General features: G+C 47.5%; 1 protein-coding gene across 1 annotated transcript in view; it reads left to right on the top strand.

The window, feature by feature from the left end:
* The window catches only part of ACOXL (acyl-CoA oxidase like), a 335,830-nt gene that overhangs the window by 263,518 nt on the left and 55,687 nt on the right, over window positions 1-16,625 (top strand). The window contains exon 15 of the mRNA XM_055539295.1: window positions 5,108-5,195. Coding sequence (XP_055395270.1) covers window positions 5,108-5,195 — 88 coding nt within the window. The remainder of the gene's footprint in view (window positions 1-5,107; window positions 5,196-16,625) is intronic.

Below are 16,625 nucleotides of genomic sequence, written 5' to 3'. Positions count from 1 at the left end.
GGCAAATTCCTCAACCTTCCCCCTGCAAAATGAAGATAGTAAAAGATATCAGTAATACTTATTTCCAGGGCTTCTGAAGGCTAAATGAGCAAGTGCAACTTAAGGGCTTGAAACAGTATCTGTTGCTTGGTGCAGTTTAAGAAGGATTTGCTTTCATAAGGCTAATTTATGCCTAAAAAATTCCATGGACAGAGGAGCCCAGTGGGCTGTATAGTCCCTAGGGCCGCAAAGAGTCGGACACAACTGAGCACCATGGGGAAGGCTAATTTATGCGCAAGTTTTCAACAGCAAGTTTACTGCTTGAAGTAAAGAACAAGGAACACATGTATACCTGTGGCGGATTCATTTTGATATTTGGCAAAACTAATACAGTTATGTAAAGTTTAAAAATAAAATAAAATTTAAAAAAAAATAAATAAATAAAAAGCAGAAAAAAAAAGAAAAAAGAAAAAATCTTTCAGCCATTCTGCACTGCATTGTGGGGTCTTAGTTCCCCGACCAGGGATCAAACCTGCGCTCCCTGCATTGTCAGCAGAGTCTTAGCCACTGTACCACCAGGAAAGTCCCAACCATGCCATCTTTAATGAAACCTCGTGTTAAGATATGTTAACTTTGGAGGGTTAAATAGTTGATTTCTGTTCTACCGTGTTTTTGTGCATTAAGTAAATGTACAAATTCTGTGCGTTGGAGTTGGGTTAGAGTTATCGGCAGGGTTACGGTTGCTGACAATGACATTCTGCAGTTAACACTGAGTCTACACTGAGGCTGAACTAGAGTTTGATCTTCTGGTCTGCTCACTTGGACCACCCGATCGTGGGATGAAGTATGCCACACACACTGTTCAAAGGCCACCCTGCCTCGGTGCATGGACCTGTGTGGCTTCAGCTTATTGCTTCCCGCCCATCAGCTAACTCAAGGGACCAGAGGCTTCCCAGTTGGTTTCTTTTCTGGGCATCTGCCCTCGTGAAGCTGCCTTCCTATCAACACGTTCCATGTTCTGGGTGCCGTCCCTCAGTGGGGGTCTGGGGGGAGTTGTGGAGGGTAGGGGACAGTTGTGCCAACCTTTCCATCTGGTAAGTGGAGGGCCAGGGGCCACTCGCCAGCAAGGATGAGGTTGCACTGAGCCTTCTCCAGTGGGTCTTGCAGCAGGAATTCGCTGCCAGGGGCCTTTCTCCTTAACTTGAACTTGATCTTCACTTTTGTCTCATCGTATTGGGGATTTCTCTGGTGGCTCAGTGGGTAAAGAACCCACCTACCAATGCAGGAGATGCAGGTTCAATTCCTAGGTCGGGAAGATTCCCTGGAGGAGAAACTAGCAACCCATGCCAGTATTCTTACCTGGGAAATCCCATGGGTGGAGGAGACTGACAGGCTTCAGTCCACAGGGCTGCAAAGAGTCAGACAGGACTTAGCGACTAAACAACAACATCCTGGCGGAAGGGCTCAGCCATAGCCAGTTTTGCAAAGGGCCCTCTGCAAGCTTCTCCCATCTGATGTGCCTTCTTCATTCAGGGTTCCATGTAGTCCAGCCAGTCTTCTGTCTCTGCTTTGTTCTTGATCAGGCTCATGAAAACTTACTCTATCCACTGACTCTTTAAAAAATCTAAAAGTGTCCCACAATTCTATTTGGACACATCCACGTTATATTTGATACAAGGAGATTCCTCTCTCCTTCCCGTGCGACGGTGGGGGCAGCCGAAGCATGTTTAGGAGAGCCTGTCCACCAGGCTTTGGTGTGGATTCTTGGCCTTTTCCTCTGCAGTGTGATGGGGCAGTTTTGGGCCATGAGTGTTTGGCCAGCTCTAGTCCTCACCTCTGCGAAAGATGCTCTGTGGGCTGTTGCTTGAGTATCACCTGTCTCTACCGTGCTTTTTCAGTTGTGATTGTTACACCAATGCAGGGAACAAGGCAGATGCCTTCCTCTCCCTCCACTGTCATGAGATGCCCCAGTTGCATGGGGACCCCAGGCACACGTGACATGGTCCTCTGAGCTGTGCCTGCTGCCCCAGGTGATCATGCTAAATTATACATGGACAGAGACGTTCTGCTGTGCCAGCTTTTCCACTGGAGCACAAAGCACTCTGTTATAGGAGGGTTTTTACAAAGGATTCTGACCTCCAGGCCCTGCAGGAACTGGGAAGCAGTGGGAGGCAGATGACCTCCCAGCCAGAGAACTCAGAGTGTGAGCTGAAGAAAAATGGGAAGCAGATACACAGTCTGAGTTCAGTTCAGTCATTCAGTCATGTCTGACTCTTTTCAACCCCATGTACTGCAGCACGCCAGGCCTCCCTGTCCATCACCAACTTCTGGAGCTTGCTCAAACTCATGTCTGTCGAGTCGGTGATGCCATCCAGCCAGCTCATCCTCTGTCATCCCCTTCTCCTCCTGCCCCCAATCTTTCCCAGCATCAGGGTCTTTTCCATCGAGTTGGCTCTCTGCATTAGGTGGCCAGAGTATTGGAGCTTCAGCTTCAGCAGCAGTCCTTCCAATAATGATATTCTAGCTTTCTACTTGAGTATTATTTCTCTGAGCAAAGAAAATGCTGAAAGTTTAAATATCAAGCCCTTAGGTTTTCCAAACAAAGGCAAGAAGAAACAAAGAAACCCCAGAAGTGCCAAATTTCACACTCTGCTCTGGTCAGATAAGAATCTGCCTCCAAACTCCACCGACATGACTCTAACTGCCAGCTCTGCGATTCGGCATCTTTCTCTTTTCTGTTTATCCTTTTCCTTCTTATTTGCTTCCAATTCTATTTCTTCACTTCCCAGTGATTGAAAAACCAAGTAAAGCAAACCATTTGCTTCATTAGAGTGACTGCAAGACCATCTCACACAGCGTAAAGCTGAAAAATATACTCCCTAAATGAATAAAGAGCATAAGCATCCTGAGTCCATATTCCTCACACAGGTCAGACATGGCCACTTCCAGTGCCAATGCTAGAGACGTGACGGGTATCCAGGAAACAGTTTGAGGAGAGTTTGGAAGACCTACTCTCTTAGCAACTTTCAAACATACAAGCAGTTATGTTATTAACTGTAGTCCTTGTGCTTTCATCACAAGAAAAAAAATGTCACTATGGTGACAGATGTTAGCTAGACTTACTGTGGTGGCCATTTCACAGTATACACAAATATCAGATTATTGTACACCCGAAACGAATACATTATTGTCAATAATATCTAAATTGAAAAACTCGGTGTTGCATTTTTTAAATTGGAGTATAATTGCTTTACAGTGTGGTGTTGGTTTCTGCTGTGCAGCATGTGAATCAGCTCTATTATACAGGTGTCCCTCTCTCTGGAGTCTCTCTCCCCTACCCCGCATCCCACCCCTCTAGGTCATCTCAGAGCACTGAGCTGAGCTTCCTGTTCTGTACAACAGCCTCCTGCCCGCTCTCTGTCTCACACACCGTAGTGTGTATCTGTTGATGCTACCTTCTCAGCTCGTCCCAACCCCCTTCCTCTCCATGCCCACAAATCTATTCTCTAAATCTTCGTCTCTATTCCTACCCGGCAAATATGTCCATCAGTACCATTTTTTCTAGATTCCATATATATATATATGTGTGTTAACATATGATATTTGATATATATATACATATATGTTTACAATATATGTTTTTCCCTTTCTGACTTACTTCACTCTATATGACAGACTTTAAAAATTTTTTTAACATCTCAGAAGTGAAATAATTTCTCCACACCACCAAAGTAGATAGTAATTGGGCTGTAGTTTCAATTTTTATTTCTCAAGCTCCAAAGTCCATGGCCTTTCTATTATAAGATTCCTCTAAGAATTAGTACATATAATTCTATAATGAAAATCGAAAGGAATATTGTTATGGACTGAATGTCTGCATCCCTCCTCCAGATTCAAATGTCAAAGCCTTCATTCCCAAAGTGATGGCTCTGGAGATGGCACCTTTGAAAGGTCAATAAGGTTAGATGAGGCCATGAAGGTGGGAACTTCATAATGGGATTAGATGCCTTATAAGAAGAGAGAGAGATCACTCTCTCTGCATCCTAAGTGGAGCTAGTGATAAAGAACCTGCCTGCCAATGCAGGAGACATAAGAGATGCAGGTTTGATCCCTGGGTTGGAGGAGGGCATGGCAATCCACCCTAGTATTATTGCCTGGAGAATCCTGCGGACAGAGGAGCCTGGCGGGCTACGATCCATGGGGTGTCAGAGTCGGACACGACTGAAGCAGCTTAGCAGCAGCAGGGCAGCTGTGCAAAAACGGAAAGGAGGCATCCGTCCTCAAGCCAGGAAGAGAGTCCCCCGGAACCTGACTGTGCTGGCACCCTAATAGTGGACGTCCCGCCTCCAGAACTGTCCGGAAATGAATTTCAAGCAAAAGCTTTTAAGAAAAATTTTAAGAAAACAAAAAAGAAAAGAAGAGGAAAGAAAAAGGAACAATTTGAAAACCCGGCAGTATGTGACTACAATATGGGGGAGGAGGGTGGGAAGTTGGGTTGGTTTTGTTGCAGACTAGATTTAGTTAGTTCTGTTATTTAGATTTTTCCAGGCAGTGAGTGACCTGACTAAAACCATCTCACATTCTCTGTCCGTCTCCTTCAAATTGTTTCTTCAACGCTGGTCACATCTCAAGAAATGCAGTGTGGTACCACCATGCTTGGGCTTCCCCAGTGGCTCAGTGGTAAAGAATCTGCCTGCGACACAGGAGACTTGAGTTTGGTCCCTGAGTCGGGAAGATCCCCTGGAGGAGGGCGTGGCAACCCACTCCAGTATTCTTGCCTGGAGAATCCCATGGACAGAAGAGCCTGGTGGGCTACAGTCCACGGGGTCGCCAAGAGTCAGAAACGACTGAAGTGACTGAGTGCGCGTGCACCACCACGCCTGATACAAGTGAGGGATTAATAGCAACATGTAAACTGGACTCACAGCATGTTATGGCATTTCTTCATCTAACTGAAGCTTTTAGGGGTGACAGAGGCATTTTAGGGGTGACCGTAGCCCTTGCATGCAACACACCCCTGCTTAATGGTGGTACTGAAGTGTGCGTTGTCTGCCATCTGCCTTGCTAGTAAGTTCTATTCTCTAAGAATATCATCAGCTGGTTTTTTTTTTTCCTGTCAATTTGGCAGGTGATGACCGAGAAGGAGGACTTTTTCAGTGCCTGGAACTCATGTCTTCACCACATCACCTGCCTGTCTCTGGCACATATTCACCGAGGTCAGTGGCTGTTGTCAAATATTTAGGATTGAGTGACTCTCAGGTTATCTGGGAAGATGACTCTGCAGAGAAAGGACAGTCCCCACTCTGGTCTAAGTCCTTGTGTTGAATTTAGGGTCCCCAAGTTACTCCCCACTTACACTGACCAAATGACAACTACAGAACCTAATGCTAAATTTGCCAGGATCCAGCTGGCCAAGCGCGGTCCCTCAGCGCTGGCCCTCAGCCCAGTGGTGACTGACTGTCATTCCCAAACAAACAAATGAGGGGTGGGTAAAGTGAGGATGTTTTAATACGATCACTGCCTGAAGAAGTTCGAGGACCAAAACTGCTTAAACCTACCCCCCTAATTTAGCAAGGACTGGTTCTGCCTTTTAAAGCCGTGATTCTAAGCCAGAGGTGACTACATCTTCCAGGGAACATTTGTTGACAGGTGGAAACATCTTGGTTGTTGCAACTGAGCAGGAATTTCTGGCAGGTCGAGGCAGGGGACACTGAACTGGACAGTCCTCCCCGCTTCTGAAACAAAAAGTGATCCGGTCCAAAGTGTTAGCCCCCGAAGGTGAGAAGTGTGAATGTTCATTTTGGCCTCAAAATCACAGAAAGTAAGATGAAACATTGAAAACAGAGTGAGCTCCGTGAAGATTTCTGCTCCCTCGGAGAAGGCAATGGCAACCCACTCCAGTACTCTTGCCTGGGAAATCCCATGGACGGAGGAGCCTGGTAGGCTGCAGTCCATGGGGTCGCGAAGAGTCTGACACGACTGAGCGACTTCACTTTCACTTTTCACTTTCATGCATTGGAGAAGGAAATGGCAAACCCACTCCAGTATTCTTGCCTGGAGAATCCCAGGGACTGGAGCCTGGTGGGCTGCCGTCTATGGGGTCACACAGAGTCAGACACGACTGACATGACTTAGCAGCAGCAGGGCCTGCCCAACTCCTCCTCTTTCCCTTACTAAATGCTGTGTGCTCAGTTGCTCAGTCGTGCCGACTCTTTGGGGCCCCATGGACTGTAACCCACCAGGCTCCTCTGTCTTTGGAATTCTCCAGGCAAGAATACTGGAGTGGGTTGCCGTGTTGTCCTCCAGGGGGTCTTCCCCACCCAGGGACTGAGCCTGTGTCTCCTTTGTGTCCTGCACTGCAGGGGGGGGTTTTAGCACTGAGCCACCAGGGAGCCCCATCCTCCGTGGGGGGAAAGTATGAAAAGCAGAAGGTCTGACTGTTGTTTGCTGCATAGAGTTTTCCATCATACCAAGGTCACTGCTGGCTCCCAGAAAGCAGGGGCGGATTTGACCACCGTCTCAGCTCTGGGGCCTGGCTAATGGCCCTAGGACATCCCTGGGCGCTGTGCAGAGTATGGAATTCCTTGATGGGTTCTGTTAAGAGTCAAGCCTGGGCTTCCCTGATGGTTCAGTGATAAAAAATCTGGAGACCTGGGTTCCATCCCTGATCTGGGAAGACTCCACATGCCACAAGACAACTAAGCCCATGCACCACAACTCTTGAGCCTGTGCTCTGGAGCCAGGAGCTGCAACTTCTGAAGCCCATGTGCCCTAGAACCTGCACATCACAACTACAGCATAGCCTCAACTTGCAGAATCCCAGGAATGGGGGAGCTGGGTGAGCTGCCGTCTGTGGGGTCTCACAGAGTCGGACACGGCTGAAGCGACTTAGCAGCAGCAGCAGCAGCTGCCATTAGAGAAAAGCCCATGCAACAATGAAGACCCAGCACAGCCGGAAAAAAAAGAGTTGCACCAGCAACCCAGGAGTGCTTGCATCCTGTCCAGTATCCTGGCCTGCCCACCACCCTGCCTCCTAGCCAGGCATTCAGGAGTAGAAAAGTGCCAGGGCCTCTCCCTTCTGAGTGCAGTCCAGTGCTTGGGACCTGGGGTAGCGTTATGGCCCTGGGCTTAAGAGTAAGGAGTGGGACACGGATGCTCAGGTCAATGTGCCCGTGCTCAGGTGAACTTGCCAAGAGCACAGGCTCTTCACAGGGTTAGCGAGGCTGCCAGAGCGTCACACCCAGGGCCAGCCTTTAAACACGGTGCCCACCCTGGGATAACCAAGGCCTCATCCACATCCCAGACTCTGTTTGGTTTCTGCCTTCTGCTTCTCAGGGCCAACTCTTTTGTGACCCCATGGACTGTAGCCTGCCAGCCTTCTCTATCCATGAGATTTCCTAGGCAAGAATACTGGAATGGGATGCCATATCCTTCCCCAGGGGATCTTTCCAACCCAGGGATTGAACCCACGTCTCCTGCATTGCAGGCAGATTCTTTCCTGCTGAGCCACCAGAGAAGGCTGACTCATAGTGTTCAATAAAACTTTTTTATTACTCTTAATTACTAATCTACAAAAGCCTTTGTTCCCATAACAAAAGCGGAACATTTAGATCTTTTTCCTTAAGAGGAAGAAACAGAGAAAGAGGCTTGGTGCCAGTGTATGAAGTCTTAACACCAGGAAGAGACTTCAAAGAGCTGATATTGCACAGCGCTGAAGACATCCAAACTGATTCTGAACCTGCTATTGATTAAGCAATAAATGATGGTAAGCAAAAGTGACCGTAAGCTAAAGTGATGATTTTCAGGAAATTTGGCCTCTGATTCCATGACAGATGGAGAGGATTTGGCTGTAGAAAGTCACAGAAGAAAAATTGTAACAGCAAAAAAATAATAGGACCCAATGACAGCATCAAGAAATCTGAGGAAGATCTTGAAATAGGGAAATCCATCTGTAATGAGAAGGGCTGCACAGATACAGGATGGGTTCTAATGACAGGAATGCCCTGAACACACACAGGAAAAATGTAGTCAGCGTGTCATTAGGTTCCAATAGCACACTCCCCCCGCCCCCTCCCCAGCCCCCCACCGGGCAGAGGTCTCCTGGGAGACCGGAGAGGAGGTGGAAGAACCCATCTGTTTTTAGTGACTGGACCCAGATGTTGCCTCCGGAGACTTTTAAAGGAGTGGCACAAAGAGGGAAGGGAAGGAGCAGGCAGCGAAGCTCAGAGCTGAGTGTCACCCCAGATGAAAATGAACTCTGCATCTAGCCCTTTCCATCAGGAACAAACAGGAAAAAAGCCTTCTGGCATCAGTCTCCATTTGTCACCTGAAAACTCAGGAAAACCATGTTGGAAATAAGAATGTTAAGCAGTCTCTAGTGGTTTCTAAAGTGGGATGTAGCTATTACCATGATGAATTATTACTTTCCTCTGATACGCATTTTGATCTCGCCCTGGAAATAGCAGTGCTGAAACATGGTGCTGCTTGAACCCTTAAGGGTGTACCAATCCAAAAACCAAAAAGAGGAATAATTTTAGGACATGAATTTAATAAATTAATTAATTAATTAAATAAAACACATCCAGCATTTTCAGCTCCATGCTGAATTGTCTCTTAGTTTTTAGTTCCCATTGTATTGCAGCAAGTCCCTTTTCTGGTCCCTTTTCTTAGTCACTTTATTAAGAATAAAGTGATTTAGAGTTTAGAATGTAGGCATTCAGTTCAAGTTGCAACTATAGTTAGAATATTTGAATAGTGTAGATTTCTGCCTATCAGAGGATTAATTTCAGACTTCTTTCAAGGATGTATTTGCTTCCTTGCTAAGGAGACTTCATTAATAAAAATGTGATCACCTGCATTATTAAAGCATTATTTCTGCATTTTAGATATGAGTCCTTTTCCCATTATTCTTCATGGGATCATCATTTTCCTCCCCATGGTTAGTGGGGCTCTTCTTTAGGCAAATTACATTCACCTTGATTTAGTTTTAGCTTTGGCATTCATTTTCCAGGGAATTGTGGAACTACACTTACCACCTTCTTGAATGAGCGTTACTTTAGCTCATTACTAGTTACTTGAATGAGTATTCTGCAAGTGCAGAAAAAAAAATGCCACAACTTCATCCCAAAGTCATGTGTGAGTTTAGGAATTTCGTTCAGTTCAGTTCAATCACTCAGTTGTGTCTGACTCTTTGTGACCCCGAGGACTGCAGCACCCCAGGCTTCCCTGTCCATCACCAGCTCCCAGAGCCTACTCAAACTTATGTCCATCGCATCAGTGATGCCATCTAACCATCTCATCCTCTGTCATCCCCTTCTCCTCCCACCTTCCATCTTTCCCAGCATCAGGATCTTTTCAAATGAGTCAGTTCTTCGCATCAGGTGGCCCAAGTATTAGAGTTTTAGCTTCAGCATAAGTCCTTCCAATGAGTATTCAGGACATTTCTCCTTTAGGATGGACTGGTTGGATCTCCTTGCTGTCCAAGGGACTCTCAAGAGTCTTCTCCAACACCACAGTTCAAAAGCATGAATTCTTCAGTACTCAGCTTTCTTTATAGTCCAACTCTCACATCCATGCATGACCACTGGAAAAACTATAGCTTTGACTAGATGGACCTTTGTTGGTAAAGTAATGTCTCTGCTTTTTAATATGCTGTCTAGGTTGGTCATAGCTTTTCTTCCAAGGAGCAAGTGTCTTTTAATTTCATGGCTTGCAGTCACCATCTGCAGTGATTTTGGAGCCCAGAAAAATAAAATCTGTCACTGTTTCCATTGTTTCCACATCTATTTGCCATGACGTGATGGGCCCAGATGCCATGATCTTCGTTTTCTGAATGTTGAGTTTTAAGTCAACTGTTTCACTCTCCTCTTTCACTTTCATCAAGAGGCTCTTTAGCTCTTCTTCACTTTCTGCTGTAAGGGTGGTGTCACCTGCATATCTGAGGTTATTGATATTTCTCCTGGCAATCTTGATTCCAGCTTGTGCTTCATCCAGCCCAGCATTTCACATAGAAGTTAAATAAGCAGGGTGACAATATACAGCCTTGATATACTCCTTTCCCGATTTGGAACCAGTCTGTTGTTCCATGTCCAGTTCTAACTATTGCTTCTTGATCGCATATAGATTTCTCAGGAGGCAGGTCAGGTGGTCTGGTATTCTCATTTCTTTAAGAATTTTCCACAGTTTGTTGTGATCCACACAGTCAAAGGCTTTGGTCAATAAAGCAAAAGTAGATGTTTTTCTGGAACTCTTGCTTTTTTGATGATCCTGCGGATGTTGGCAATTTGATCTCTGGTTCCTCTGCCTTTTCTAAATCCAGCTTGAACATCTGGACAAATAATGCAAATAAGTGAGAAAAGGAGAAGCTCAAGGCAAAGGAGAAAAGGAAAAGTATACCCATTTGAATGTAGAGTTCCAAAGAATAGCAAGGAGAGATAAGAAAGCCTTCCTCAGTGATGAGTGCAAAGAAATAGAGGAAAACAATAGAATGGGAAAGGCTAGCAATCTCTTCAATAAAATTAGAGATACCAAGGGAACATTTCATGTAAAGATGAGCACAATAAAGGACAGAAGTGGTATGGACCTAACAGAAGCAGAAGATATTAAGAAGAGGTGGCAAGAATACACAAAAGAACTATACAAAAAGACTTTCATGACCCAGATAACCACAACGGTGTGATCACTCACCTAGAGCTGGACATCCTGGAATGTGAAGTCAAGTGGGCCTTAGGAAGCATCACTATGAACAAAGCTAGTGGAGGTGATGGAATTCTAGTTGAGCTATTTCAAATCCTGAAAGATGATGCTGTGAAAGTGCTGCACTCAATATGCCAGCAAATCTGGATAACTCAGCAGTGGCCACAGGACTGGAAAAGGCCAGTTTTCATTCCAATCCCAAAGAAAGGCAATGCCAAAGAATGCTCAAACTACCGCACAATTGCTCATCTTACATGCTAGCAAAGTAATGCTCAAAATTCTCCAAGCCAGGCTTCTACAGTATGTGAACCGTGGACTTCCAGATGTTCAAGGAACTTAGACTCAACTACAAAACTTAGACTCAAGGCTATAGAGGACCCACCAACCCTGGGTCCTCCCAGCTTGAAGGGCAAACATGACCTCTGTGGTGGAACAAGAAGTCAAAAGGCAGCACATCTCAGTCTTTGGATGAGTTTCTGGAACATTCTGTTGTTACCGCAGGAAGTGGGAAGTCTGGCGGGGGGTGGGGGGAGTACCACAGGTACTACTCCATTGGCTGTGGCAACCTGTGAGCCTTCCTCTGCCATTGGCGCCCTCTGCTGGCCCAGAAGCTGTGGCGCAGCCCCTGAGGCGGTGCTCTGAGGGAGGGAGGCGCTGGGTCCCGCTGCCCCGCTGCCGACCTTCATCGTCTAACTCCCGTTAGACACGTGGGTGGGAGCGGCCAGGGAGGGGGTCTGGGGAGCCAAGGGTGGGTAGGTGCTATTTGCCACCAGATCCCAGCAGACCAGCGTCTTGGAGACCTCAACACTGGAGAAAAAAAAAGATTGTCTCCAGATTCGTTTTCTCTGTCCTTCTGACGTGGGGCACACATCTCAGACTCATCACTCCTGAGAGCAAAGCGGGTTGATGGGTCCATGTCGGAGGGTGTGGCGGCTGGGGGAGGGCCACGCAAATGTCCATCGTCCCTGATGCCTGGAGTCTGGAACAACGGCCGCCTCCGTCTGGCGGCCCGGGAGGTGGCAGTACTCAGGAAGAAGAGAGCTGAGGACTGGCACAGAACTAGCAGGATGGAAGAGAGAAGAGTGGAAGCCCTGGCGATGGGGGCCATTGCAGGCAGGGGCGGGGCTTACGGTGTGCTCCCGTAGATGATGCTCCTGAAAGGAAGAATTAGTTGAGCTGAACCTGAGCACCGCAGCACGGAAACCCTGGGCAGGGTGTGCAACTTTGCCACCTCAGACTTACACTTTGAAAAACAATTTTTTTTTTTTTTTTTTGGCGGTGCTGGGTCTTCATTGCCTCGTGGGCTTGCCTCTGGTTTCAGGGAGCAGGGCTGCTCTCTAGCTGCAGGGCACAGGCTTCTCGTTCGGGTGACTTCTCTCGCTGTGAAGCACGGGCTCTGGGGCTTGGGCTCAGTAGTGCGGTGCACGGGCCTAGGTCTTCCCGGATCGGGAAGTGAACCCGTGTCTCCTGCATTGGCGGGCGGGTTCTTTACCACTGGTGCCACCTGAGAAGCCCAGGGAAGCCCACATAGATTTACATTTTGTGTCTCATCAGCAAGTAGACGAGGAAGAGACGAAGTTCTAAGATGCCAGCGCCCAATGTTGGACCTTATTCCGAGCCCTCCTGGTTCTGGGAGAGCAGCCTTGAGGGAGCATGGCTCCCGGGCTCCAGCGAGGGGAGCAGGTTGTTTCTGCGACATCGCACGGGCTGCTCCCTTCATCGGAACGCAGGGTTTCCTTCCCCGAAGCCCCAGGCCACGCAGGTGAATTTGAGTTCTGTGCCAGCCGGACCTGAGGGCCCCAAGTTTTGTGTTCTACATAAGGGCAGCCACACAGCCCTCGCCAGATCCCCCCACCCTGGGACCTGCTCCCCCAGCACCCGGGAGCAGGTCACCTGCGAGGTCCCGAGAGAGCTGTCAGCTCACTTTTCTTTGATGAAGGCGCCGGTTTATGAGACGGTTTTATGAGAGATGACCTTCAAGATTCTGTTGTGCTGGGAAGAGGGAGACAAGAGGAAAAAGCCAAGTTCAATTCCTGAAGAATATTTGTTTAGTGGAGGTTTGTTCAGGACAGAATTTAGCAGCTATACTTCACTCAGACTCTAATAAAAGGTCACTTCCCTTCCTGACCCTGGGGACGTTGGCCGACTGGGCTGATGGCCACCGTCTCTGCCTCTTCAGCGCTTCCCTTGAGCCAGGGCCGTGCTGAGTGCCTGGCTCCCGTCACCTCCTTCAGTCTCCACGACAACCTGACTTAGCCTTGAGGAAGCTCTGCTCAGGTGGACAGTTGCCTGTGACCACACAGGTCTAAGGTGTGGGGCTGGAACTCTGCCCTGGGGCTGGCTGACCCCCATGGCTTTTTAGCATCAGATTTTGAAAGACACCCTCCCACCCCCAACTCCCCAAGGGCTTTCCTTCCTACAGATAAACCCTAAAGAATGGGCATTCCAACGTTCTTAAACTTCCAGTGGTGGGGGGGTGGTACTTTCTGAGGTTAAACTTGGCTTATGCTGTTTTTCACTCTTCTTACTGCGTTGGTCCCTGAATCGTGCTTTTTATTTTTGTTTGCTATCTCACAGACTTTCTGTAAGATTAACGAGCACTCAGTAGTCTCCCTCCAAGGCAGACAGGGAGGGACCACCATCTACCCATGCGGCTGAGGCTCAGAAAGGCTACCTGAGTTGCCCAGGGCCACACAGCAGAAAGCGGGGTTCAAATCCTGGCAGAGTGCTGCCATCTCTCCACTTTGTGGGGCCCATAAGTCTTGCTGGACCTGAATCTAATGGCTGAGCATTGCTCAAGAGGCAAATAAGTAAATAAATAAATAAGCCCTCGTTTAAAAGTGTTTTTTTTTTTTTCTCCTTTGTACACTATATGATCAAAGATGTAGTTTATATGATGAACTGCAAAGATCTGAGTTGCAGGCCACACTGACTTTCCAGCTCCTGGTACCTAAGTACTTTCGAACAGAGTGCCCAAGTTGGCAGATGCAATTAACCCAAAAGGTAAAAAAGCAAAAATTTCCACTGCATAACTATTATGAGACTCCACTAGGAATATGAATAAGACCTTCTAAACTGTGAATAAAAATAGAAGTATAGGAAATCTTATAACAGCAGTTCTAGGTATGGCTTTCTATATTTAAAAGTTATCCATATTCTAAAGTTAAACATATGTGCTATATACACAAACTTACATTTAGGTTTTAAAAGACAACATGTCCTAATCTCATCAAACATTTAGCAAACAACCTTTGAGTTCACATGAGCCACCCACACAAAACCCAAAATGAGCTGCAGAGAAAACATAGAAAAAGCAACTGTCTGTTGACAACCAGATTTTCTTTCAGTTTTTGAGTTTTCTGTCTATAAATAATCTGTATGTTTCAAATGTGACCATTTTCTTTCAGTGTGTCTCCTGGCCTGTTCTCACCTAAGTGTGTTTGGCAAACAAGAATTCAATGTGTAAATCATGGGAACGACTGAGTTTCTGGAGGGGAGAGATTCAAAATAACATTCTTTTTAGATACCCAGAGTGTCAAAATGAAGCATTAAGGTTGTGCATTCTTTCTTCAGTGCATCTGTTCATCTTTTAGGGAATCTGGAGTTTGATAAATCACCAGAGATAAAAGCATCATTTTTAACCCATGGTAGATCCCAAGTGTCAGAAGGAAAAATAGTGCAGTGTCTCCTCTTCATGAATTCCCTTTCTCTTTGCTTGTAAATTATGGGAATTTGTTTGCAGAGAAAATATAATGCTTTATTAACTGGAAAATGATGGCTTTTACTCAGAAATGTGAGAGCTGAAGGAGGAAAAAAAAAGCAGGCACTCCTTTGAGATATAGTTGTTTAACAAGATTTGATATATGCTCAAAGTGGCATCACATGTTAGATGGGGAAGTGATCATAATATAACTAAAAGCAAGGTTTTCATCAGTATTTTACCTTCTCTTACTGACTCAGGACCCCAATCTGAGCCATCAAAGTGCTCGTTGAATCCTTGATGTGGAAACTTTATGTAGCATCATTGTAAATAGAGATGGACAAAGCTATCTCTTGTGATTTTTTTCCCTAAAAATTACTCAGAAATTCTCTTTTAATTGGCAGCCTAGAAAATAAAACAAATTCCCACAGATTTCTATAAGTATAGGTGAATATGATTCTGTGTCCAAGAGGGCAGCTAAAAGGACTTGGAATCCAGAAGGCATAAACCTTTCCCTGTTGAGCTCTGTAGGGTAAAAGCACCTACAGAGGTGCTTTTTTTTTTTTCCGGTTAAAAAAACTGAAAGAGTAAGTTAGCCAAGAAGACTTGCCATGGGGCATGAAGGCGCCCTGGAGCATGTAACACAGCCGGGAGAGGTCCCAGGCTGGGCAGATGTTGCCGGACTCCCAGGAGACTCTGCAGAGGGCCCCTTGGTGCTGGGTCCTGAAGTGTGGGTAGGATCCAAAGTTGAGAGTGTGGCAGTGCATTCTGGGAGGAAGCTAGGTGCAGACGAAGGTGAAGGTGATAAAGTGAAGGGCTGGTCCAGGAGTACCAGGGCCCCTGTTCCACCGGAAGGGAGGCTTTTCCGGGAGAGGCTGGGAAGAGTATTGAGAGAATGAGCCTGAAAGAGTGGGCTGGGAGGGTCGGGTGCTGCTTTGGAGAGCTTGGCCTTTCCTGGGTAGGGCATCAGTGGAGGGGCTAAGGGGGAGAGGGACCTTCTGACCCAGCCTCTCTTGAGGGGAACTTTCCTGGTCCCAGGGGACATCCTGCATTGGAGACAGGCCCAGGGTGGGGATGGGTGGAGGACAGAGCCCAAAACCAGTGAGTGTGGCCAGCAAGTAAGAAGACGGAGCTGCAGGGAGATGGTGGTCGTTGGGCCTGAAGGGGTGCTTTAGGGCTGTGGCCCCAGCATGCAGGCAGAGAAGCTGCTGAGACTTAGTTACACAGAGCCGGAGCCTGCCTGCCTGGAGATATGGCACCTCTGAGTTTCTGTCTTGCTCGTGGTCCCAGAGAAGGAGAGTGGGACACAGGCCTGAGTGCCCTGCTTGCTGTCTGGGGTGGATCCTATAAGCCAGGTGAGCAGGCAGCGACAAGGACAGAGCAGGGGGAGCGGGGAGCCACAGCCTTGCCTGGCACAGAGGCCCACCCCATGCCCTTACAGCCCATCCCCATGGGCAGGAGGCCGGAACTGCTCCACCTTCTCGATACCAAGAAGTTAAGCATCCCTCTTCCTGCCCTGTGTTGATTCTGAACGCAGAGCTGGAGTTCTTCTGGCAAAGACTCAGCCTTTACACCACTCTCTCGCTCTCTTCCTTTCAACATTTCCCTGTTTTGTTGTGAAGAAGAGGTGGGTGGGGGACTTCAGAAGCTGGAGCGACAGGTCATTCTGTAAGATGAACTGAGGGCACCGTTGTACGCGGGTGAGGGGCGACGGCTGAGGGACAGCCACCACCGTCTCCCACCTTGTGCCACACAACCAGCGAGGGTCCCTGTCCAGGAGCCCCAGGCACGGACACCAGGGGCGCCTGCCCCCCAGGGCCCTCGGGGAGAGGCAGGCCTGAGTCAGCCAGCTTGGACTGAGAGAGAGCTCGAAAGAAGGTTATGAGACAGGATTCCTGAGCGGCTCAGCCCCACGTGTTGTATGTCCAGGCCAGCTGTGCCTGCTAACGAACTTCAGGATGGAGCCCGGTCTCACCAGCCTGATTGCAAAAAGGACAAAGATGCTGTGCGTGTGGCTCATCTCGCTTTCCCCCATTGTTTGTGTAACCGTGTCCTAACGATCGCATCCAGGCAGAGGCATTTGTGTGAGTTGCAGGGTACCCACCGTGTTGCAGAGTCCTGTCTGTCTTTCAGAAATGGGCTGCAGAGGTTTGGCCGTTGTACATAATTTATCCACAAGCCCATAGAAGGAGAGGCATATGTATTTCATGCTGGCCTGTCATTTTTTTTTTTTTCTCCCAAACTACCACTT

Source organism: Bubalus kerabau, chromosome 11 (assembly GCF_029407905.1).
Source record: "Bubalus kerabau isolate K-KA32 ecotype Philippines breed swamp buffalo chromosome 11, PCC_UOA_SB_1v2, whole genome shotgun sequence".
Classification (NCBI taxonomy): domain Eukaryota; kingdom Metazoa; phylum Chordata; class Mammalia; order Artiodactyla; family Bovidae; genus Bubalus; species Bubalus kerabau.
This window is presented reverse-complemented; position numbering and strand designations above follow the sequence as displayed.